The sequence below is a fragment of the Boleophthalmus pectinirostris genome, unplaced genomic scaffold (assembly GCF_026225935.1).
Source record: "Boleophthalmus pectinirostris isolate CB_2022bp ecotype Guang Dong unplaced genomic scaffold, ASM2622593v1 HiC_scaffold_11, whole genome shotgun sequence".
Taxonomy (NCBI): domain Eukaryota; kingdom Metazoa; phylum Chordata; class Actinopteri; order Gobiiformes; family Gobiidae; genus Boleophthalmus; species Boleophthalmus pectinirostris.
This window is the reverse complement of record NW_026570994.1, coordinates 10,292,681-10,316,319: the sequence shown is the minus strand read 5'-3', so window position 1 is coordinate 10,316,319 and position 23,639 is coordinate 10,292,681. Positions and strand designations below refer to the sequence as shown.

General features: G+C 37.2%; 1 protein-coding gene across 2 annotated transcripts in view; it reads left to right on the top strand.

Annotated features, from left to right (window-relative positions):
- Positions 1-23,639, top strand: part of dmd (dystrophin) — a 229,785-nt gene that overhangs the window by 69,301 nt on the left and 136,845 nt on the right. For both annotated transcript variants that reach the window (XM_055164366.1, XM_055164360.1), the window contains exons 20-27: positions 1,994-2,139; positions 9,986-10,086; positions 11,059-11,170; positions 11,249-11,362; positions 13,231-13,386; positions 14,093-14,263; positions 18,610-18,792; positions 22,369-22,503. In XM_055164366.1, coding sequence (XP_055020341.1) covers positions 1,994-2,139; positions 9,986-10,086; positions 11,059-11,170; positions 11,249-11,362; positions 13,231-13,386; positions 14,093-14,263; positions 18,610-18,792; positions 22,369-22,503 — 1,118 coding nt within the window. The remainder of the gene's footprint in view (positions 1-1,993; positions 2,140-9,985; positions 10,087-11,058; positions 11,171-11,248; positions 11,363-13,230; positions 13,387-14,092; positions 14,264-18,609; positions 18,793-22,368; positions 22,504-23,639) is intronic.

The following is a 23,639-nucleotide window of genomic DNA, read 5'->3' as shown; positions in this document are numbered from 1 at the left end:
GGGGTTATAGCACTACAAATTGAACTGGTTGACACGCTAACACAAGAGGTGAAGAGGTGTCAGGGAGCTGCGATGGGCCAACAGCTCAGATCTAAGTCACTATGATAAAACTAGACACACAGAGAATCATTGCTTTGAGAATAGTAATGTTCAGTGTCACCAAGTTGCTATCAGAACCAGCTTTCTTCATTTAACAGTGCACTGCGTTACTTTTCTGGTGGGTGTGTCGCATCTGCTTATCTCCATGGAGATGTTAGTGCTTTGTCTGGAATATTCCACAGTATGGCATTTAACTCTCTAATTAAAATCTTACCTTTATTCAGTTAAAGGATTTCTTACTAAACTTTCCCAGTAATCAATCCATTCTTATTGACTCATCTCTCTACAGATCTGAACGGTTTGTCTCCATGGAGCTAAATAAGTTTAATGCCATGCTGTGGGACATTCAAGGCAAAGTAATAACTTTCAATGGACACTTTTAACATTTAAATGCTGCATCTTTAATGAACTTTCACGATCACTCCAGACTTGCAACCAGTATAAACAGTTTTCAAGATGCTCTTTTATCTTTGCTTCTGAAATATAAACTTTTATTCCAAAATCTCCACTTGAAAAAATATCTTACATTCTAGCAGCTTCTATGGTAGATATTAGATAAATCTAATCTGTCTGTGGCCATGATGTTATTTTGATTACATTTTTAGGTCCATGAATACCATAATTAACATAGCCAACATTTTAATATTATATAACAAAGCTAAATGGAATCCACACAATAGTATTAATTGGAGGCCTTAAGAAATTGTGGCCCCATTGAATCTCTTATCTACCCACACAATGCAATCTTGTGCTTATGTGTAATTTATAATGGTTTGAAATGAAGCCGCTTAGCAACAGTGTTGTTAGCGCGAGGCGTTCATGGTGGGCTGGGACATTTGTCACTCCAAACATCCGTGACACTCCGTGGGTGCTATCTGGCAAACTACATTGTATTTAAGAGAGAGTGAGCTGATGTGGTCGTGTGGTAACTTTAAATGGTGAAAAAGAAAAAAATATATAAGTAATGTCTAGATGGTGGTCTCTTCATGTTAAAGGTGCACTGTGTAACTTTTCTGGTGGAGGGTCCGTCAAACTGAGGTGTTATTGTTTTATCTGGAATGTCCCACAGTATGGTTTTCTATTTTCATGGAGGCCAAATCAGACTAAGTTACAAGTCAGATCTGTGGAGAGTCAATCCTGCTCACAGACAGAATGCTTTTTCTAGGTATATAAAACCATCTGTAATTGAATGAATGTAAGGTAGAGCTGTTGCCAGTCCCGTACTGTGGAATATTCCATGCAGAGCAATGACATATCCATAGAAACAAGCAGGTCCTAGAAAAGTTACACAGTACACCCTTAAAAGTGTTAGCCCCACAACTAATAAATGACCAAGGAAGAGACCACCTAAGGCTAATGGTTGCTGGCATAGGCTCCATTCACCAAACAAGGAAATGAATGAAAATGTTTAGCCAGTTAAATGCTCCGTTACTTCGTGGTTACAATAAGGGGTGTTCGTATTGGATTGTGGTTTACTGAGCTTGGTGATTTGAATCATATCAGTGTTAAAGACTTTTATGGGTAGATTTGACAGAATTTAATTTTAGCTTTGTAGTATTTATTCATGGTTACATGTGCCAAAACATTGTAAAAGTAAACAAGCTATGTAATGATTAATGCCGTCACAATAGTAAAATTCTATTAAAACTTCTACTAAAACTCAATTTCGATACTCAGGCATAGACTTGATACTTGACAATAAAAACACTCTTCATTTAGACAATAGAATGTGATTTTCAACATTAAATCATAGTACTTTCTTTTATATTACCATGTGGTCTCATATCTGTGTAATCCTTCATTCGTCCAGATGGGTTCCATGGGCATATACTGGTCTCTGTGGTCTTGTTTTTTGGGTGATTTTTTTCTGTGATTTTTCTCCTTTTGTGTCCAGTTTTGGAAAGTTTACCGCCGGCTCGGTACAAGGAAACCATCGCTGCTCTGTTGGCATGGCTACAACAATGCGAAGCCAAGCTCGCCATCCCCTCCACCGCCGTCACAGAATACCCCATCATGGAGCAGCGACTCCAGGACATCCAGGTATGAAAAACCCACACACAATGCATCTTGGGTAATGTAGTTTTGCCCTAGCCTCACATAAATCCAATATGCGTCCATTTCTATTACTGGATTCTGCATAGTGCCCAAGGTAATTCGCGTTTTGTTGCCAAGCGTTTGCAAATCCTATAAAGCGGATGACAGTGTCTGTGTAATCCCGCAGGGCCATATAAGTCTGTAATCAGTTTTTACTACACGTCGTAAAGTTCTATTGCCCCCGGTGATGCCAAAGAGCCAAAACGACCGGCGGTTAGAAGATGCTATTGGACAAGAGGATAGAAGAAGAAAATACATGACAAGGACCATTAAGTCAGAGGCAAAGGGGGAGAGAGACGCAACAGAGTGGAGCGGAGACGGCAACAATTCCCTCAGTGAAATTTATGGAAGATGTTTTAAGGAATAAACAACATATAGGGCTAATATGACGCAACAAATCAGGTAGAACGTGTTAACTGCTTTCAATGCTGGACACTGCAGTCCCCCACAGGAGATGTAGTTTTGGAATAGCTTTGATTCTGTTGTTCTGTCCAGAATAAAGATTTTTTTCCCTTTTGTTTTAAAAGCCCTGTATTACTCAAAACTGACTCTTGTGCACTTTAAGCCACGCTATAATGTTGATACCTCATCAAAGTTGTGTTCTGTTTGAGTAATACTTTATTATTAGTCTATTTGTCTACATCCTCAAAGCTCAAATGCTTGTTTCCACCTTGTGATGTCATGAAGCAATAGTTTTAATGTTAACAGCTACCTTTCACTTTCAGTTCGGTAGAGAGGGGCAATTTCTGGAGCAGAGTCCTGCACAAGTCCATCCGTTAACCCGTGTTTATATCAAAGTTAACCCCGCACCCACCCAGACTCGTTAACATTCCACCCGATACCCACCCGTGCCCGTGATAAATCACACACAGATTAAAAGCTTTCTAATTGCTGTATCCATCAGAATACGAATTGAAAAGTTATGACTTCAAGAATAACAATCACGAAATGAAATGAAATGGTTACGCTTTCAGTATGAAAACGAATTCACAGACTCGACTCGACTGTCATCACTTCACAGGTATTATTTACTGAGCAGAAGAAACATTGATCGAAATGCTGGACTTTTACGTTGCATGCGCCACGGACTGAACCAGGACTAGCCCAGGACTAACCCAGGACTAACCTAGGACTGATTCCAGGACTGAATCAGGAGAACTAAACCCTGACTGAACTAGGACAGAAACGGGACTAAACCAGGACTAAACCTGGACTAAACCAGAACTGAACCAGGACTCACTGTTGGGACGGGTTCGGAGGTGCACTCGCTTAGACCGACGTAGAGCTCCACGCTTCACGGAGGTAAGGGCAGCAATCGCCTGATCGCACTTTGTGGACACCCTGCTCCACGGGCTTGGGGTTTTCTCTCTTAAGTCCAAGATTAGTCCTTGGTTTAGACCTGGTTTAGACCTGGTTTAGTCCTGACCAGCCTGTGTGTAATTACTACCTGCCCGCATACCCGCCTGTAAAATTCCAGAATGTCAAAACCCGCCGGTTTCAGCAATGGGCTGGTCCCCGACCTGATGCAGGACTCTGGGCTGGAGTTTAAAACCACAGTGGAGCACTTGTTGTATTACCACATGACATCACAAGGTGGAACAGAGTTTTCTGCTTGAGTGAAGAATTCAGCCAAAGTATACAGAGTCTGTGTGCTAAACATGTTTTTAGCTTTACCGTTACAGCAAAACTCTGCTCTGGTCTCTGAGAGTTGTGAGCTGTGTGAGACACTTAACCTACCTCGTGTGTGTGTGAATGGGTGAGTGGTTCCGTGATGTAAAGCACTTTGAGTGCCTTGAAGGTAGAAAAGCGCTATGTAAAAATGTGATCATTTACCATTGCAGTGAATGATTTGGATGCTCCCAATGCATAAAGTGCAACTTTGGACCACTGCAAACCATCTCACATGCAGCAGTTCAGTTTTTCATGTTTTTAAAAAATCAGTTATAGTGCTTTTAAATGAAATCAGAGTTTTTATTAAGGGTTTTCAGGCTTTAAATACAGTGAATGTGAGCACAAAAACAGAAGAGCTGAACTGCGACGTCCAAGGTTGACAGTTGATTTACAATTGATTGACATTAGAAATTTTAAACCAAAGCAGGAAGGGAAGGGCCATGGAAATCTTCTTTTTGGGTTTGTTTTAATAAAACTTTTTGGTGTTTAAAAAGGATTTGGAACCGTGTGAAAAACAAGCCTCAGATGAATGATTTCTCTCTAATTTGTCGTGGTGCAGACAGCCTCCACATTTGTTTTCAGACTCATCATTAGATGTGTTTCCCTTTGACAGCGATATGTCCCATCTGAGCCAACTGCTTCAGATAACACAAAGTTTAATCGTCTGATCAAAACAGTCTTCTTTTAAAGTGAACCATGGAACTTTCTTCCTCCTGATTGTCTCCATGGAGGTATTAAATGTATCCATCTTCATCACAAACATACCTGGAGTTGTGTTTTGTTTAATTCACACATGTTTAACACACAAACCCTGCATGATTAGGCTGAGCTCTTCTCTTATACAGGAAACACCTGGTTCCACCTTGTGATGTCATGTGCTCCACTGTGTTTTTAAACTCCTTACCACCTTCTCTAGAATCATTTGGATAATTTCAGCCCTGGAATTACTCATCTCTACTGAATTAATGGTAAAAGGAAGCTGCTAATTTGAAAAGTACTATCATGACATCACAAGGTGGAACAGACCATTTTGAGCTTTGAAGATATAGACCGACTAATAATAAAAGATTACTCAAATCCAAATGGAAAAAAAACACAGCTCCAAGGTATGTTTTTGAGGAGGTAAGAACATTCTAACATGGCCAAAAGCCTACAAGAGTCGTAATGCAGGACCTTTTAAAAATCCCTCCAAAAATATGCTTTCAAATTCTTACTGCGAGCATGACCGCTTCTCCACAGATCTGAACTGTCACTTAGCCTGGTGGCATTATATTCTTGTCTCCATCAAAAAAGATAAGTTAATGTGACGTCCACAGAGACTCCAGAAAAGTTGCAAAGTACACATTTAATGCAGCCAACAGAGGCGCCCACTTACTTAAACCTTAATGCCACCGGTATTCTATTTCATTAAAGTACATTAAATCTATTGACTTTTCCCTTTAGCTCTTCTCAGAGCCTGATTATAAATATTACACAGACATTACTGCTTCTACTTTATGCAGGTGGTCCGGTGATTAGAATTCAAACGGCGTAAGTTCTTTTGAGTGTTGTACCATAAATATTTCAGTACATCTTCTTTCTATTTGATACTTTTAAGTAGACACATGCATACGCGATGACTTGAGTGGGCTGTTGCTGTGGGTAATACAAAGATGATGTTTTTGGAGAAGGATGCTTAAGATTCAGTTGGCGCGGTGTCTCCTGTGTGTGTTATTACGTCCCTATGGAGAAAATAACTGTCACTATCTCACTCCTCACACCCGCACTGAGACATGCCCAAACAGACAAACAGCAGACCAATACAAAGAGACACAGTGTTAGGACAAGAGCAACTTTTATCTCATCTCAGCCGCTGTCCATTATAATGAGAGGCAAGGCTTTGGGTTTAAACAGCGGGTGTTATGTAAATTTCAGCCGTGTTGTAACGTTGTGTCTTTGTCAAAAAAACATGCCTGAAGAGGTTTTAGATGTGATTCGTGTATGTTTGGGTAATCTAGTGATCTCTTCCAGACCCCATTTCGAAGCCTTCTTCTCATCCCATGTAAAAACGTGTTGTGAAACAATACACTACGGCTTCACAATCCTGATGCTATGTGCAGTATTTTGACTAGTGGGATCCGTACTGATTGTGTTGTAATGGTGCTCTGAAGGGAGAATAGCTATAATATAAGGGAGAATAGAGCAAAGGGAGGAGGGACTCTGACCGTCAAAAACAAAAGTGAAACTTATAAAACATGTTAAAATGTTTTAACCGAATATAGCATCACAATACATTTGGAGACAGTATTGTAAATTGTATTGTTGAGTAAATGGTTGGTACTTTTCCTCTCTGATAGTGTTTAAATTGTAGTGTCATTGTGTCTGTCCTTGGGCAAGACGCTTTACCCCCACTGCCAACTACAAACACAGTAATCAAAGGAAGGGCATCAGGAGTGAAACATGTCAAATCATAATGCAAAGCAATTTTGTAGGACTTAACTGTAAAAGGTATACTTAATATTTCACTTATAGCATGTAACCAGTAGGGCTGCAATCCAATAACTGCCCATTTGAGTATCAGTTGACCAAAAGTTTTTAGCAGTCGAGTAATTATTTGACTTGGTTTATGAGGATTTGGAAGTGAATTATGGGTTTATTCTGCTTTGTTTGCTTGTAAATACCCAGTTTACTAGTACATTTCTGTATAAATTGTTATTTTTGAATGAGATTTCGTAAAATTGTGAGTGTAGTTTTGGTCAGATACATTGTCATATCACAGAGATACTGATTAACTTTCATTTTAAAAGCTCATTTCATATACCAGCCCATTTTTGGTCAACCCAGAATGTCTTTAGCCGACGTCAACCTTAGGAACCAGGATTCTGTGAGTGAAGACCTTGAATCGATACATTGATAAATTCTTAACAGCTTAAAGATTTGGATTCTTGCCCTCTGGCCTCACAAACTTTCAAAACTCGACTGTGAACAGACTACTCTATACATTATTCACTTCCTGTATCTTTTTCGAACGTGAATCTATATTGTGCTGTTGTGAGGAATCATAAGTCTAGGTTATTATCATCTTAAGTCAAGGACGCCCTCACTGGAGAGCTCATGTACTACACGTCTTTTCACCTGATTATAGCCTTGTAGCATCACGGCAACACAGAGATTAATTAAAGTTGATTGTAGATAATAATTAGCGGCCCGTCCTGCATGCAGATAAGGTGTTTGCTAATTTCAATGCTGTTTCCTGTCTAATCGCTCAATAAGACCGCGCCAGCTCCTGATCGGATACACATGTTTTCTTGTACTTGTAGGTAACATAAATTATGGGTGACCAAAAACAAAATGGCTGACATATTAAAAAATGATTTGTCGATTTGAAAGACGGCTCAGAGGGCGTTCATAATTACAGCTATTCCACTGGGTCCTGAACGCAGCAATCAATCAAGGTTATAGATTTTAGTGTAGTTGGATCACATTCGTTATTTTTATTTTTGTTTTTATTTTTTTTTATTTTTATTTTTATTTTTATTTTTATTTTCATCATTACAGCTATTCCTCTGAGCCTTGAACACAGCTATGAACCAAAGATAGATTTGATAGTTACCTCCACAGCATATTTTTATTTTATTTAAATCAAAAGGTTGCAGGTGTGTGTGGGTTTTTTTTTTTTTTTTTTTTTTTTTTTTTTTTAACACATTTTTTTCTGGACATTTTATAATTAATGTAATGTGTAGCAGTCTTATTTGGTTAAAATTGCATCATTTGCACATTTTATTTTATTGTATTTTATTGTGTTTTATTTTATTTATTTTTTTATTACTTTTTTTTTATTGTATTTATTTTATTTTATGTAAATGTAAATCAGTCATGTAATATGTCACTCTCAAAATCTTTATTTGGTTAAAGTTACATCTGCTTATTTTATTTTATTATATTTTATTGTGTTGTGTTTTATTTAATTTAGTTTTTTATTATATTTTGTATTTTATTTTATTTCTTTTATTTTTTATGTGGTTGCAGGTGGGTTGGAGTGATTTTTATTTTTATTTTTTGACATAATCATTCATGTAATCTGTGACCCTGAAATCCCTTATTTGGGCCAAGGGCATAATACTGGCGTAGCAGAACTAACATTTTCCATTGCACTCATAAATGGTGCAGGCCTGGCTAAACAGAATGACTGTTGTAGCCTTGCTGTCACATAAAGCAAGCAAAATGGCCCATTTAATAAAGGTCAAAACTTTCCAATGGATCGCACTGTGTTCCAAATGATGCTCCAAAGTGGTCTTTCTACTCCATCACTACGTAATGGCAGCCCAAAATATACACGTATATATACTGTAGGTCCTGCTAAACTTCAGAAAGTCAAAAAATAAAGCAAATGTATTCAGGTTTGTAGCTTGTAAGCCATGCTAGCTAACAAATGTCCAATACTGGAACTAAGCTAACCTAAGTCAAATGGAGCTACCTGCTGCAAACGAGGATTTTCTTTCCTTGGACAATTTCCTGTAGACAGAGTACACCAAAAGCAAGTATCATGGCTGCCTGTTTACTTCCTACGAATATTTGAATCAATCGTGACTATTGATTTGTGTGTGACTTGCTGAAATTGATTGTTTTTTTATTGGAAGATGGAGTGTAAACTAATTGTACAACAAAGTAAGCAAAATGGTGGTCTGAGTTAGGGTTGTCAATAAATCGAAAATCAGATTCTAATTGATACTGAAACTTGTATCGAAACTAGATACTTATTTGAGCAAGTATCAATAATAAAAAGTCAGATTCACAGGACAGAAATTAACCTTTAGCTTTAGAATCATCTTGAGCTGGGTCAGAACAAGTATAAGATCAGACTATTGTCTAACTATTGTTGGTAAATGTTAATGTTTTTAATGTGTTTTTCCATTTTTGTGAAGTTGTAGTATAATAGAAGTACAGACCTGGTTAAGTCCTGGTTCAGTCCTCGTTCCGTCTGGGCTTCTCTTGCTTTAGTCCATTGGTTTAACTATCCCCTTGCAACAAATTTAGGCTATTATCATTTTGAATAAATAATGTAATGTAAATAAAGTTACACAAACTGTTAATGTTATATAGATACAAATGAGTCACTGAAAAAAACATACAATGGACAGGAATGTACATACAAAAAACAAAGTCATAAAAGAAATGCAAAAGAATACAATAAGATGATAAACATTCAGACTTGTGCAAAATCAAAATAAATCTACAATTGCTGTGTTATTTCTGAGCCCAGACCGTCTCCTTAGTGAGTGATAGTGAATTCTGGACCACTTCTAACCTCTCACAACCCATCCCCTCTATAATGTGAGACTATAGCCTGCAGCGCTGGGGTCTGCACACTGTCTGAGAGATGGAGCTCCAATAAATGACATGACGAGGCGAGGATGCTGGGAAATCACTCCCCCAGAGACGTGTTGACACACTGAATGTTTGAATGGAGAGGAAAGGGGCAGAGAAAATATGGAGGCAGGGCGCATATGTCTGAGAGAAGTGACTTAAAGCTTTAATATGTTTTGCTACGTAGGCTGGGGAGGTGACCTTTGTTATTATAGGAAATGAGAATATATTTGATTTTATTTTTTATTTTTATTTTATTTTATTTTTTTATATATACCATTATTGAAGCATCAGACTTCTTTAGAAATCCAATCAATGGTTATGGGACAAAATTTACAGAAATTACTTATGCCGTCAGAATAAGAATTATTTTAGTATTTATTTTTATTTAATTTTTATTTACCATTATTGAAGCATCAGACAAAAAAAAAAACATTTCTGGATCAATGTCTATAGGAGAAACATTCACTTTTTTATTTACAGAAATTATATACCAGAATAAGAATTATTTGCATTTATATATATGAAAGGTAATAACTAAATTGTACTTTCTGTTATACTTTTGTCCATGATTTAATTTGGTATTGTATTAAAACTAGTTAAGCTAGTTATTATTAAATTGAAAATACACCTTTTAATTTTATTTTGAAGATCAGATTACATCATTATTACACCAGTTAGTTTGCAAAGGACTTAGCTTCAGTTGGCTACTCCTCTAGAATGTCAGATAGAAGAGAAAAAATGTGTTTAAAGTGTGTTTTGTTTTGGTTGGTAGGCTCTGCAGGTGTCCGTGGAGGAGCACCAGGGGGAAGTGGACTACCTCACCGCAGCTGTGGAGCCCGTGTTCCAGAAGGCACCACCAGAAATTTGCCAGAAGTAAGAAAGATAGAGAAATAGTGACCAAAAAATATAAGATTACTTTTTAATAAACTAAGTAAAGAGCCTGTTTCATGCTATTTGAGCTACCAGTTTAAATATATGGTCATCAAACTCCATCAGAAGTTTTACAGAGTGTCTCTAAATTTGAAGAAAACAAAACTCCAAAGTAGTTTTTAATTTAACAGCTCTTTTTACTTTTGGATCAAAAGAAGATTGGCAATTCCAGGGCTGAAATTGTCAAAATGATTCTAGTGAATGTGTGAAGTTTAAAAATACAGTGGACTTCCTGTATGAGTTTCAGTTGAGTTTCAGTTTGAGAGAAGAACTTAGAAGAATAGAATAGAACAGAAAACATATGTATTAGTAACATTTATACATACTGTACATACATAGAGCACACATTCTCAACACAGATGAATGTAGATTATCTTAAATGTTGCCCTAACCCTCACCCTAACTCATGGATAAACAATGGCCAATTGAAATGAAACTCTGTTCTAGCGAGACACTTTTGTTTGGCTCATAAGCTCTCAACACACTGGGGAAACCACACACAAACATGGATAGCTCTACATCTTTCTCAACCAAGCTCTAGTACCTCTACAAATTAGAGGATAACACCCACCTCTACGATGAGCAGCCCTTGCCAAGTTACTCTGTTACTGGCTCAGGCCAATAATGTCAAAATGTCAATAGCTATCACTTTTTTGTCTGTTATGTGAGACAGGGTAGGCAAGTTTTTTCTTCTGTCTGCTCCTTTTGTTTTGTTTAATCTCTGATGGAAAAGATGAAGTTTAGTTGTCCAAATGAAATGAAACAAATACAAAAACAGGGCTCCAGGACCACTGGCTACCGCTACTTTAATTAAAGTTTTCTAAAAGATAAAAAATAAATTGCGATGTTGAATTCCAGTCTGGAACCAGTAAAACAATAAAAACTCTATGATTTATTGCCTGTGTATTTGTTCAGATACCGCGCGGAGTTGGACGGGATCTTGGCACGATGGAGACGACTGGGCACCACCCTCACAGACAGCGCTCAGAGGCTGCAGGAGCTGATGGCCAAGCTCATGCAATTTGAGGTCTATCTAAAGTCGTATAAATAAATAATGTGGTTTGATGTGTGCGTTACCTTTGTGTTTGTGTGTTTTGCTTTTCAGAATGATGTAAAAACGTTGAAGAAGTGGATGGCAGATGTGGATGTGTTCTTAAATGAAGAGTGGCCGGCGCTGGGAGATTCGGAGGCTCTGGAGAAGCAACTGGAACAGTGCACAGTAAGAGAAATACAATAAACTAAAGTAATTCTTCTTCATTTACTAGTGGTGGTATTATTTCTACTGTTGTCCACTCCATTGACTTGATACTACAGATTCTTCCCAAGGCTACTACTGCTACTATTAAAAGTCCTATATTAAGCGTTATTAAGCGTTAAGTCACGTTAGAATATTATTTCCTCATCAAAAACATGTTTTGTTTCATTCACACATGTCTTGAGTAACCCTAAATTATTAGTCTGTCTATATCTACCTCAAAAAGCACTGTTTGAACTGGTAGTTTTGAAGTTAACAGTTAATTTAGCTTTTTGATGAGTAGAGATTTGACAATTCCAGGGCTGAAATTATCCATATAATTCTAGTGAAAATGTACGGAGTTTAAAAACACAGTGGAAGTCATAAGGTGGAACAGTCTAAATATGCATTATGGATATAATATGGATTTGTGTGTTAAACATGTGTGAACAAAACAAAACACAACTCCAGGTATGTTTTTTGATGAGGAAACAACATTATAACATAGAACAGAAACTAGCGTAATATAGGCTGTTTAATCTAAGTACAGTTACTGATACTATTACTTTTCAAACTATGACAGAATATTTTGTTTTGAGTATCACGGAAGTTTTACTATATACATGCTTTTAAAAAATATCCAAAATGTGTACTTATGTAAATGGATTATAATTAAATGTGTACTATGTAACTTTTCTGCTGAATGATTTGCCAGTTGCTTGTCTCCATAGAGATATTAAGCTTTGCCTGGGAAGTTCCAAAGTATGGCATTCAACATATCTATCTTGCATTTATTTAATTGCAGGTTTTTATTGCTAAACAAATATCTTGAAAAACATGTATGATTACTGTGAGCGGGGTTACCTCTACACACATCTGACTTTTAACTTGGTCTTATTGTATCACCTGCTTGTCTCCATGGAGACAGATGTGTTTAATGACATGCAGTGAAACATTGCACCTGAAGCAGACCAGACACCAGACATTTTTGCACCTTTAATTTACACTTTATAGCAGTTCATAATGGGTATAGCAAAAGCATCTTAACAGCAGTCATAGTAGTGTCAGTAATTTTACTAAAAGCAGCAGTAAGTATTGGAAAAGTAGTTTAGAAGTAGCAGTGGTAATTGTAGTAGTATACGTAAGTATGTAAGTAAGTAATGGTACAACAATCATCAGCACTTCTATAACTATATGACATAATAATAACATTCTACCCAGGTCTACCTGTGTTTACTTATTTCTTGCCTTTTCTACTCAGGCAGCCCAAATATTTAGCAAACTTTTGATAGGATTGCAAAAACTCATTTTCAAACAGACTGATGGCTCAAATAAGCCTGGACAAAAAACTAACTAGAGAAATCATACAATAATCAGGAACGTTCATAGAATATCTATAAATGTAGCCTTGAGCAAATGGAACGGAAATTGGAAATGAGTTTAATGTCGCTTAAAAATATGGCTTTGTAACTGTTGAATTTGAAACTGAAATTCCCCATTATAACAAAATTAGGGTCTTAAAACCACTAAAAACACAGCTAGTCCATTTTAAACAGTTTAAGGTGGTCCAATGTTATTTCCCATTTACCTTATGCATTCTGAGCATCCTAATTACTCACCATGATGAGTAATTAGTAATTACAACTAGCATGCTAATAGTGCAGTTACTGATTATCGGACAATATAAAGGTTTATATTTAGATGCAGATATATTACACAACAGACTTATTTTGATCTCGAGAGCTGGAGGAAGACATGTTTTGCTCAGATACATGAAAAAACATTGACTTTAAACTGTATACATATTTTTGCTATTTCTTTGCTAATAATTTTGGATTTTTTTGCATTTTCAGGCTTTGGTAAACGACATTCACACCATCCAGCCCAGCGTCAACGGCATCAATGAAGTGGGGCTGTATTTGAAGAAAGAAGCAGAGCCGCCATTTGCAATTCACATCCAAAAAGAACTGGACTCTCTCAACGCGCAGTGGGAGATGGTGTGCAAGCAGGTCTGTGAAACTCACAAAAATATGTTTCATGCGCATACATTGTTACTGAATTTTAGAAACTGATTTACCACCAGTTTAACAAAATAAAGGTGTAATTTTTATTTGTCTAATCATAACAATTGTGCAAATGTGTTTATTTGCTCAGTAGCAGGAATGACTTCTATGTATATCATATCTGCCGCCCATGACCAATCAGGAAGTAAAATTATGATCCTCATGAGACTGAAAAACTATAAAACATTAGGCAAGATTTATTTATTTATTTTTATCAAAGTCTTAAATATAATTGTTTAACTATGTTTTAGTTTAGTCTGACCTAGGGATGCACCTATCTAGCTTTTTCAGTTCAGTACTATGGCTTTAAGTGTCTGCAATACTGACCAACTGGAAATAGATTTTATTTTCCTAAAAACTAAATATATTGTATCACAAAAACTGTTATGTAGCCCTTAGCTCTTGTTTATCTCTCATGTATTTATAGAAAAAGATTGTATCAGAGTATTGCATCAGTATTACATCAGTTTATATGTTAAACTAGGATATCAGCAGAACTGATATTTTGGAGCTGATACCTGATCCACCAAATTTTTATGGATCGCTATATCAGTATTGGTGCACTCCTAGTCTAACCTGCTATATGCACTTAAATCCACAACTGCTGTCCTGTATTTGAACCTGTTTTCAGTAGTATTTTGTTCTTTCATAGGCCTATGCTAAGAAGTCTGCGCTCAAAGGTGGTCTAGATAAGACCATGGCCCTCAGGAAGGAGATGCAGGAGATGCAGGAGTGGATAAACCAGGCTGAGGAGGATTACCTGGAGAGAGACTTTACGTACAAGACCCCAGAAGAACTGCGCAAGGCCGTGGAGGAGCTTAAGGTAAGAAGAACGCAGCTGAGGGATGGACTGAAGAGAGGAGATAGAGGAGAGCTACTGAGAAGGAAAGGAGGAGGTAGTGTGGCTGGGTGCAAGGGAAAACAAGGGAGCAGTTATCGAGGATTTGCAGCGCTGTTAAGTTGTAGTTGAATCATTTAAAGGTCCTATATTTTACAACACTAACTTTTTTGAGCATGTTATAATGCTGTTACCTCAAAAACATATCTGGAGTTGTGTTTTGTTTCAATCACATATGTTTGAATAACCCTGCATTGTTAGTTTGTATATCTCCAAAGCTCAAAATGCTCTGTTCCACCTTGTGATGTCATATAGTGCTAATTTTCAAGTTAACAGCTGCTTTTAGTTCAGTAGAGATTGTTTGAGTATCCAAATAACAGTAGGCATCAGTTTTGAAACACATCTGATTCTGTTTATGTGATGTATTATGTTTTTTATTTATTAAAGTGAAAGTGAAGAAAGTGAATTTGTTCATTCCAGTATGATTTCAGCACAAAAAACTACTATTTGAACATGCATTATTTGTTACACAACATTTCAAATTTCCTCCACTCTCCCTGTTATATTACTTTTCCAGAGCAGTGTTCATTGTGAATTCTGTGCAACAATAGACCAGCGCTTACTGCAGTCGGGGCACCCTGACTTTCTCCACTCCTCTCTCCTCCTTCTCCCTCACTTCAGAGATTACTTTTTGATTTTTTTTTTCCTCCAGACTTGGACACATTATTTTGTTGTTGCTACGATTGCCCCACTGTCTGCTGGTCCGTCGTTTCTTTTGGTTCGATTTTAATTAGCATCTTGTTTGTTTTGTTTTGTTTTAAATTTTAATGTTCAGGGATTAGATGGGAGCGGCGCAGTCCAGTCTGTCAGAGTCTGGTGGTTGGACACTTGGGTCACGGTTAGCTACGAAATTGCTCTAGTCCGTCTCCTCCTACACATGGAATAAAAAGTCTAGTTTAAAAGTAGGGATCGCACCATCGCTTGTATACTAGACAGTGGTGGATGAAGTACTGTTTTGTAAAAGTGCACATACTGAAGCAAAGAAATTCTCTATTAGAAGGAAAAGTATCACTTGAAAACATCTACTTAAGTAAAAGTATTAAAGTACCCATTTAAAAATGTACTGTAAAAAGTATTTTGCACAGATTTTGAGATTTTATAAGGCTTCAAATGTAGTGGTTTTTATAAATTTTTTTGTTTGCTCAAATTATAAATGTGTTAAAAAAAATAACCCTTAGCCTTTTCAGCAGGTCTCATACAGTAATAAAAATACTTTTAGTTTTCAGTCCTGTTCAAAAATGTGGAAGAGCAGAAAGTACAGATACCTGCTCTCAAATGTAGTGAAGTAAAAGTAAAAAGTACGCATTTAAAAATTTACTTAAAGGTGCATTGTGTAGCTTTTCTGGTGGAGGCTCTGTCAAATGCTTTTCTCGATAGAGATGGTATTGCTTTGTCTGGAATGTTTCACAGTATGGCATTAAACCTTTTTGTCATCATGGAGACTAAACAAGTTACAGGTCAGATCTGTGGAGAGGCAACCCTGCTCACGCTCAGAAAGCCCATTTTTCTAGGGTTTTTTTGAGCTATAAAACCACCTGTAATTGAAGTAAGGAAGTGCTGTTTAATGCCGTACTGTGGAATATTCCAGGCAGAGCAATGGCATCTCCATAGAAACAGACAGGTGACGGACCCCTAACCGAAAAGTTACGTAGTGCACCTTTACGTAAAGTACAAATACCCAACATTTTTACTTAACTTCAGTACTACTTTTATTTTGTTACATTCCACCACTAACACTAACTCAATTTTATTTTTGTTTCTGTCTAAATCTGAATGGGCAATGTCAAAACTCCACTCTTCCAAACGACTTCCCTGCTGAAACTTTACCCACAGACCAAAAGTTGAAAATTAAAAATCGATTTTGCGTCTTCCACTCTCACTAATCTCAAAGTCCCTTGTTTTGGTCCTTGGGTTTACCCCTTTATTTCCTCTGATCGCTCCCTTTCCTAATCCTTGACGTGCCTCGTGTCTCCTCTCCTCTCCTTTTCACGCGCCAGCCTCTGTCAACACCAGACGCCGCATTGATTCAATTGTTCCTTGAGCCCATTAGGAGTCCTATTTTTATTCTCCTTTGTGTGCTGTGTATTAATGTTGAGTCCCACGGGGCTGCTCAGGCTGATTACACAATATGGTGGATTCAGCATAATACCACACAATGTTACACACTACATACATGCTTTTCATTGTTTTGCTTTGGAGTAACAAAGGAGCGAAACTTGAGGCAGCCGCATATTACATGTATGAATAAATTTATTGGAATATAGTTTAATGAAGGTGAAGGTTTATACTAATTAATATATTTTGAGTGTACTTCTAATAGTATGGTTTTAAACAGTTAATGTAAGTTATAGATATATATTTTTTGTGAATGATCACTCACTTTGATAAAACTTTGCAGACATGAGTTAGTCTGGAGTCCGATCCTGTTTCCATGATTTCAGAGGGTGTGATTGACAGGTGGATTGGCTAATCAGAAAGACACATGCAAATTCATTCTGGCAAAAACAAACTTGGCGGATTAGGAGTAAAAAAGGAAAAGAAAAAACAACACAAAGGACATCACTAAACTTTCTATGTCTTCATCTCAGGTAAAAGAAGAGATTTATTTTGGTCTGAATGATACAAGAACTTTTGAGAGAAGAGACAGTAGTTTTTCATGCTCTGTGGTACGATTCCAAACACTTCTGGATTCAAACAGAATGTAGAAGTCAAAAATTCCATAGTATATTTAAACACACACTTTGCATCTGATTACATTTTCAGACTTATGACTCCCACAACAATTATGTAAAATGCATCCAAATCAGTAAAGTTTTGTGCTCATTTCAATGACTGCAAAACCGACTCACCACATCCACTATTCATTAGTTCCGGCTTCCTGTTATAGAGGACGTTCTGAGGACTTTTCACAATTCACAGTTTTGGTTTAAATTGACAGTTGCTTTGGGAATGGTCCTAAAAAAACAGAGCCAGTTCATTTAAACAGTTTGTAGAGATCCAAAGTTATTCCTCGTGTAACTTATGCATTCCAGCAATCCTAAATATTCATCGCAAAGAGTTCACAAGCACTTTTCACAACTCTCAGAGACCAGTGTGGAGTTTTGCAGTGACGGTAAAGCAACAGCATTTAGCATGCTAACCACACAGACAGAACGCAGAAGGCATATTTTGACCTCAAGAACTGCTTATACTATATATCTATACTGGAACTAGACATACTATCTTGCTCAAATAAATAGTAAAATATTGAGTGCAGGACCTTTCAAGCTAAGCATTTAAACCAAGCAGAGTTCATAATATTCATAGTAAGAAAAGCAGAATAGATTAAAGAGCCCATATTATGCCATTTTCTGATCTGTTATAATTTTGTTCCACCTTGTGATGTCATGTGGTAATACAGGAAGTGCTCCATTGCGTTCTTAAACTAAATACACCTTCACTAAAATTTTGATGATTTTAGCCCTAGAATTGTCTATCCAGTGGAGATTTATAGACAGCCTAATAATAAAGGGTTACTCAAACATGTGTGAATGAAACAAAACACAGCTCTAGCTATGTTTTTAATGAGGTAACAGCATTCTAACATGACTTAAAGGTGCATTGTGTAACTTTTCTGGCGGAATTTTGTTCAACAGTAACAATTTCCTAGTGGTTTTTATTTGTATATTTTCGTTTGCTCAAATTATGATGTGTTAAAAACTTATACTTAACCCTTAGCCTTTTCAGCAGGTCTCATTACACAATAAAAATACTTTTAGTTTTCAGTCCTGTTCAAAAATGTAGTGGAGTAGAAAGCACAGATACCTGCTCTCAAATGTAGTGAAGTAAAAGTAAAAAGTACTCATTTAAAAATTAACTTTATGCATTGTGTAGCTTTCTGGTGGAGGGTCTGTCAAAAGCGTTTCTCCATGATGTTTCACAGTATGATATTAAACCTTTCTAGCTTAACAGAGACCAAACTAGACCAGGTTAAAATCAGATCTGTGGAGAGGCGAGCCCGCTCACAGTCAGAATGCTTTTTTTTTTTTTTTAGTATTTTTGAGCTATAAAAAACACCTGTAATTGAATAAATATAAAGTAGAACTGTTTAATGTCACACTGTGGAACATTCCAGGCAGAGTAATGTCATAGTAACAAGCAGGTGATGGACCCTCAACCTAAAAGTTACATAGTGCACCTTTAATGCTCACAAGATTCAATTTTGCCCTTTAATCAGTATAATATTTATTTGTTTTCAGTTGTAAATATTGTTTCTATTTGTGTATTCACAGAAAGGCCAGGAGGAGGTTCACTCCAAAGAGATAAAGGTGAAGCTTCTGACCGACAGTGTGAACAGCTTCATCGCCAAAGCCCCTCCCACGGCCCACGATGCTTTGCGCTCGGAGCTGGACGTGCTCGTGGCCAACTACCAACGCCTGTGCAGCAGACTGGACGGCAAATGCAAAACGCTTGAGGTACCCATGAATCATCGGGCACACGGAGGAGAGCCTTCTGTTTACTGTTTATGTCCAGATCCCATTCAAAACAATATGGATTTTTTTCTCATTTCAAAACATTGCAAAATAAATTGATCTGAGTTAAAAAGTGGGATGGAAAATGAATTGTAGTAGTTGCAAGTAGAAGTAATAGGGAAATATGAAGTAAACAGCAGATACACAGAGGGGTTGCAGGAAGTACTGAACTAAATGGGAAATTGGTCTTAACATATGTAAGTTATATTGTTTTTCCATATAGAATTCAACCTATGTATTTTACAGTATATGCAGTTTTTTCTTTTATACAGTGAATTACACTTAGTGCTTTTGTAATAATTTGCTCAATTTAGAGTAATTCATCCAACATGGATCAGCTTCCTGTGTAGTTTAGCCTTGAACAATATGGATGAAGTGTGTTGCCAAGGGGCACATCAAGGTTTGAACCAGTTATCCTCTTTTTGGTTGGCAAAATCTCAACCCACTCTTCCACTATTGCCAAATGAAATTAACTAAAAAGGGTTCAAGAGGAGGTATTCTGCAAAAGTGACTTTTTTTTTTTTTTAAGCTTTCTACCATGCTATAAAGTTGTTCCATCATCGAAAACATGCCTGAAGAGATTTTAGATATCATCCATACATGTCTGAGTAATTTAGCGATTTCTCCCAGGCCCTATTTGTACCCTCCAAACTGAAACTTATAAAACATGTTCATAGATTGTTTTGACGAATATTGCATTTTCAAAACAAAAAAAAATGTAAAATGGTAATCTTGTTTGTTAGCAGTTAGTAACAATATGGATTGTTAGAAAACAAATTGTAATACTTGTAGAATATATGTAGAATTTGGTCAGTCGCATCAATATCTTTGAATTTCAAAATGTAATATATTTTTCGCAATATCCGCTCACACATTTGAAGAATTCTTTCCTTGCCAAATTTCCACCTACCAAAGCTTGGAAGCAGCAGGTATTCATTTCCTGTTTAGCTTTTTATTGGATTAACTCTCTTCATATGAAATAGCGTGTGTGGTCGCACATTTCCCCTTTAAATTGTGTTTCAACAATTTGCATAAAGCAGCCGTTTCTAGTTACGCTTTAATGCAATTCAGTAACATTGAGTTGTATTGGTGGTTTTCAGATTCTAGAGAGATGGATTTCCCTATTGATTACATTGTACTATAGAATGTGGCAATGTCGTCTGAAACCCAGCAATTGAAGCATTGAAAGAGACAGGAGATGCATGCATTTAAACTTGCTCTTATAGACAGTGTTTAATGTGGCAGGGAGGTTCTGTGAGTGAAATTCTTTGGCTAAAATTCTTTGCGGTTTGAGTTTGAGAGACAGGCAGGAGCTACACTCGCATGCATTCCTAATCACAAGAATCTGACTAGCCATTTTGCTGCTTGCAACTACTACGACTTGCAAAATAGTCAACATAGTTTGACAAATCCAGAAAACTCTTTGAAATGCTATAATTTGTTTTGGCCCCACAACTAATGAACAGAGAAATGTGTATGGACTCATTTAAGTTAGGGATGACGAGACAGAATTTCCATAAGATGAAATGAGGAACAAGATTTGGTCCACGAGAACAGGACAAGGCGAAATTTTGAAATAATATGTAATAGAATAATTGTGCAATCCCTTTTGCACTTTTGTATTTTTTAAGTTAATATTTTTGTTGTATTAGTAGACCTATATTTTGGAACCTTAGCTCCTCAAGAGATGTAATTACCAGCCCTTAACTCCTTTTGTCCAAACTAGATGTAAACTAAATAAAAAAAAAAAAAAAATCTCACAAGATCATTTTCCTCACGAGATCTTGTCCCATCCCTAATTTATGCTAGCCTGATTCATCAGCCGGTTTCACTTCATAGAAACCGTCTGACCTCACAGCATTAGGATTCGTTCGCTCAACAGTAGACAGGTACTTTTTTTATTTGACCAATCGCTACTATTTGGTCGTGACATATGTAATGTGCCAAATCCCGTAGGAAGAAGGGCAATAACATCTTTCCCCTTGATAAAATTCACCAAACATTCTCTTTGTTCCGGCTTTAAATCCTCGATCTCAGGAATCGTTGCCAACACAGATTGTATGGCTTCATCCACATTCATCTCGACCGCTTTGTTTATTGTTGTGCTGTACCACAAAAGGGACCCAGTCATGGCTTCACAGCTCTTCACTGATTGGCCAGTGCGCAGTCTACAATCTCCAGGGTTGTTGCAAACTGTCTAGTGCATTCCGATTCCTGACCTAGTCCCTGGAGAGAAATGAAATTGAGCGCAGGCACTAGGTGGTGCCAGTCTGGCTAAATTTATGTAGGCTATTTCACAATTTCACATAATTAAAAATTTTGCATTATTCTTGTCAACAAGCAACTTCTTGGTAGCGAAATTACTGTATTATACTTTTAGACTACTAATCTAGTCTGCATCCTTGCCCCTTAGACTGTATACTGTATATAAATGGACATAACTAACCTGCTAGCTTTCACATTCCAAATAGGAAGTGAGTATCAGTGCACTTCCGACTCCAATGACTGTGGCTCCAATTGACTTTACATTGAAAAACTGTCAGCCCTCTCTCTGTAACAGCTGCAATGAGCCTCGTCATTTTGATCTTAAAATGTTCGTATTAACCCACTCTACATGATCCTTGTGTTTTTATTTCGCTATTTCGCTATTAAATAAATTCCTATTCCTAATATGGAACTTGACTCCAAATTTGCTCCTATAACTGCTAGCCTCGTGAGCTTCATTTGACCCTAACAAAACACTGTGGGTGACCTCACACTGTTTTAGTCCAATTCTTTAGACAGTCTCTGACTTTCCCAAACCAGGACTAAGCTGCTTTATGTTGCTTTTTGAAGGTAATACATATCAGTATTGTGAACGTACAAAATAGAAAAAAACCTTCCAATTGTGTATTTAAAAAAGCCCAGGAGACCATAATATCATCCTATTTACAACTTTTTTAAATGACTTTGTACCACATGTAACCCTCTCAGTGCTTGGATAAAAAGCTGTTGACACCCTAATCCATTCTGTGTTTATAATAGGGACATTTTAATAAGGCTAACCTTGGCTCTGAATGGCAAAGGGGCGGCTCCTATAAAGAACTCCTATTTCACTGTGTCAAGGCCAAGGATGTCGTATTCATACATCACTGCCAGCGCCAATAGCCTTTATCAGTGCTCTTTATGTTAAAAATGAGAAGGAGGTCACAGAGGTCACAAGAGCCATCGGTCAGTGTTCGTTTATATACTGCGCAACCTTGGAACTTCAATACACAAGTTATGCGGATAGTGGTACTTGTTTCAAGCGCTGGGTAGATTTATATAGTCACGGCACAAACTGTTGCTCATTTGCACAAGGGAAGTCAACTCATTAAACATCATGGCGGCGAGCAGATGTGGCGTAGACAATGCTATCCAGAAACAACAAAATAAATGGCGTGACGAGTGTTGTGTCACTTCAAATTTATCTCTCCAAAAAGTTGTTAGCTTGTTTTGCTAACGCTCACAGTCTGTTCGGGATGTTGTGGTGTTTTGTAGGAGGTGTGGGCGTGCTGGTGTGAGCTGCTGTCCTACTTGGAGCAGGAGAATCTCTTTCTGGATCAGCTGGAGCAGAAATTGGATGAGACGGATAGCCTGGAGGGAAGGCCCGAGGAGCTGCAGGAGGCACTGGAAGTAAGTAGACACGTGTAAAATAAATCAAATACTCATGTTGGTTTTCCATAGAGGATCCGCCCTATATATTGTAGACTAGATGCAGTTTTTGTGTTTTAATGCAATGAGGAGCACTTACCAGTTTTGCCACTGATGCTTTGCAGTAGCATAACGCTGGTGTTTTGTATGGTGACACAATTTTTATGATGACACAATGCTCACATTATGCTGGACATACACTGTGCAATATTTTCGATCGTTTCACTCAGCTCCAGCTCAAACTGTATGACCAAATTGCTGGATTTAAAAGTTCATGTTCTCACACTATATGCAAGACTTCAACAGTGCAAAACCTTCACGAGATGTGACTGGATTTCAGACAGTTTTGATAGTCTTGTGATCGGGAACAGATTGTGAGGTATTAATCAGTTCTCGTTTACCCAATATATACTTCACGAAGCACGACACAAGATTAAACCAAAACTCAGCCCGATCCCAAAAACATGCACTAGTGAAAAAATCTTCTCAAGGGCTAAAAATCGCACAGTGTACTCCTGGCTTTAGCAAACACTGCCAGAAAGTTTTAAGATAGTCTGCGAACTCAAGAAAAAATACAAAATGCATTTAAAAACACACTTTTAGGAGCCTGTGATCAATGTGAGCGTTTATAGTTTTGTTTAGGTGTTTGATGTTCAACAAAAAGGTGAGCGTGACTAACTGAAAAAAATGTAATGTTATTTCAGAGGGACTCGCCCATTGTAGTTCCAAATATGTCAGCTCTTTCTGGTCCAAAGCTCAGATTAAAGTCATTGATGAAATCTGCTGCTAAGTATTAATTTGCACTGGATCAGGTTCCTGTGCAGATAGCATTGAACAGTATGGATGTGAGTATCTTGCCAAGAGGAACAACAAGGCACCACTATACTATACTCAGGAAAAAAAAATGCAAAAATATTAATTGTAATATACTCTTTAATTAAAATGATGTACTCTTTAATTAAAACTGTTTAACAGGTACTTTTGATTCATTATATCAACTTACCATTTCCTACCACCAAACCCCTCATATTTACTTCTTGTCTAGACTGCAATCTTGCCCAAATATAATACACATGAAATGCAATGCTTCTCTATTTGCTGTTTTATACTATCCTTCA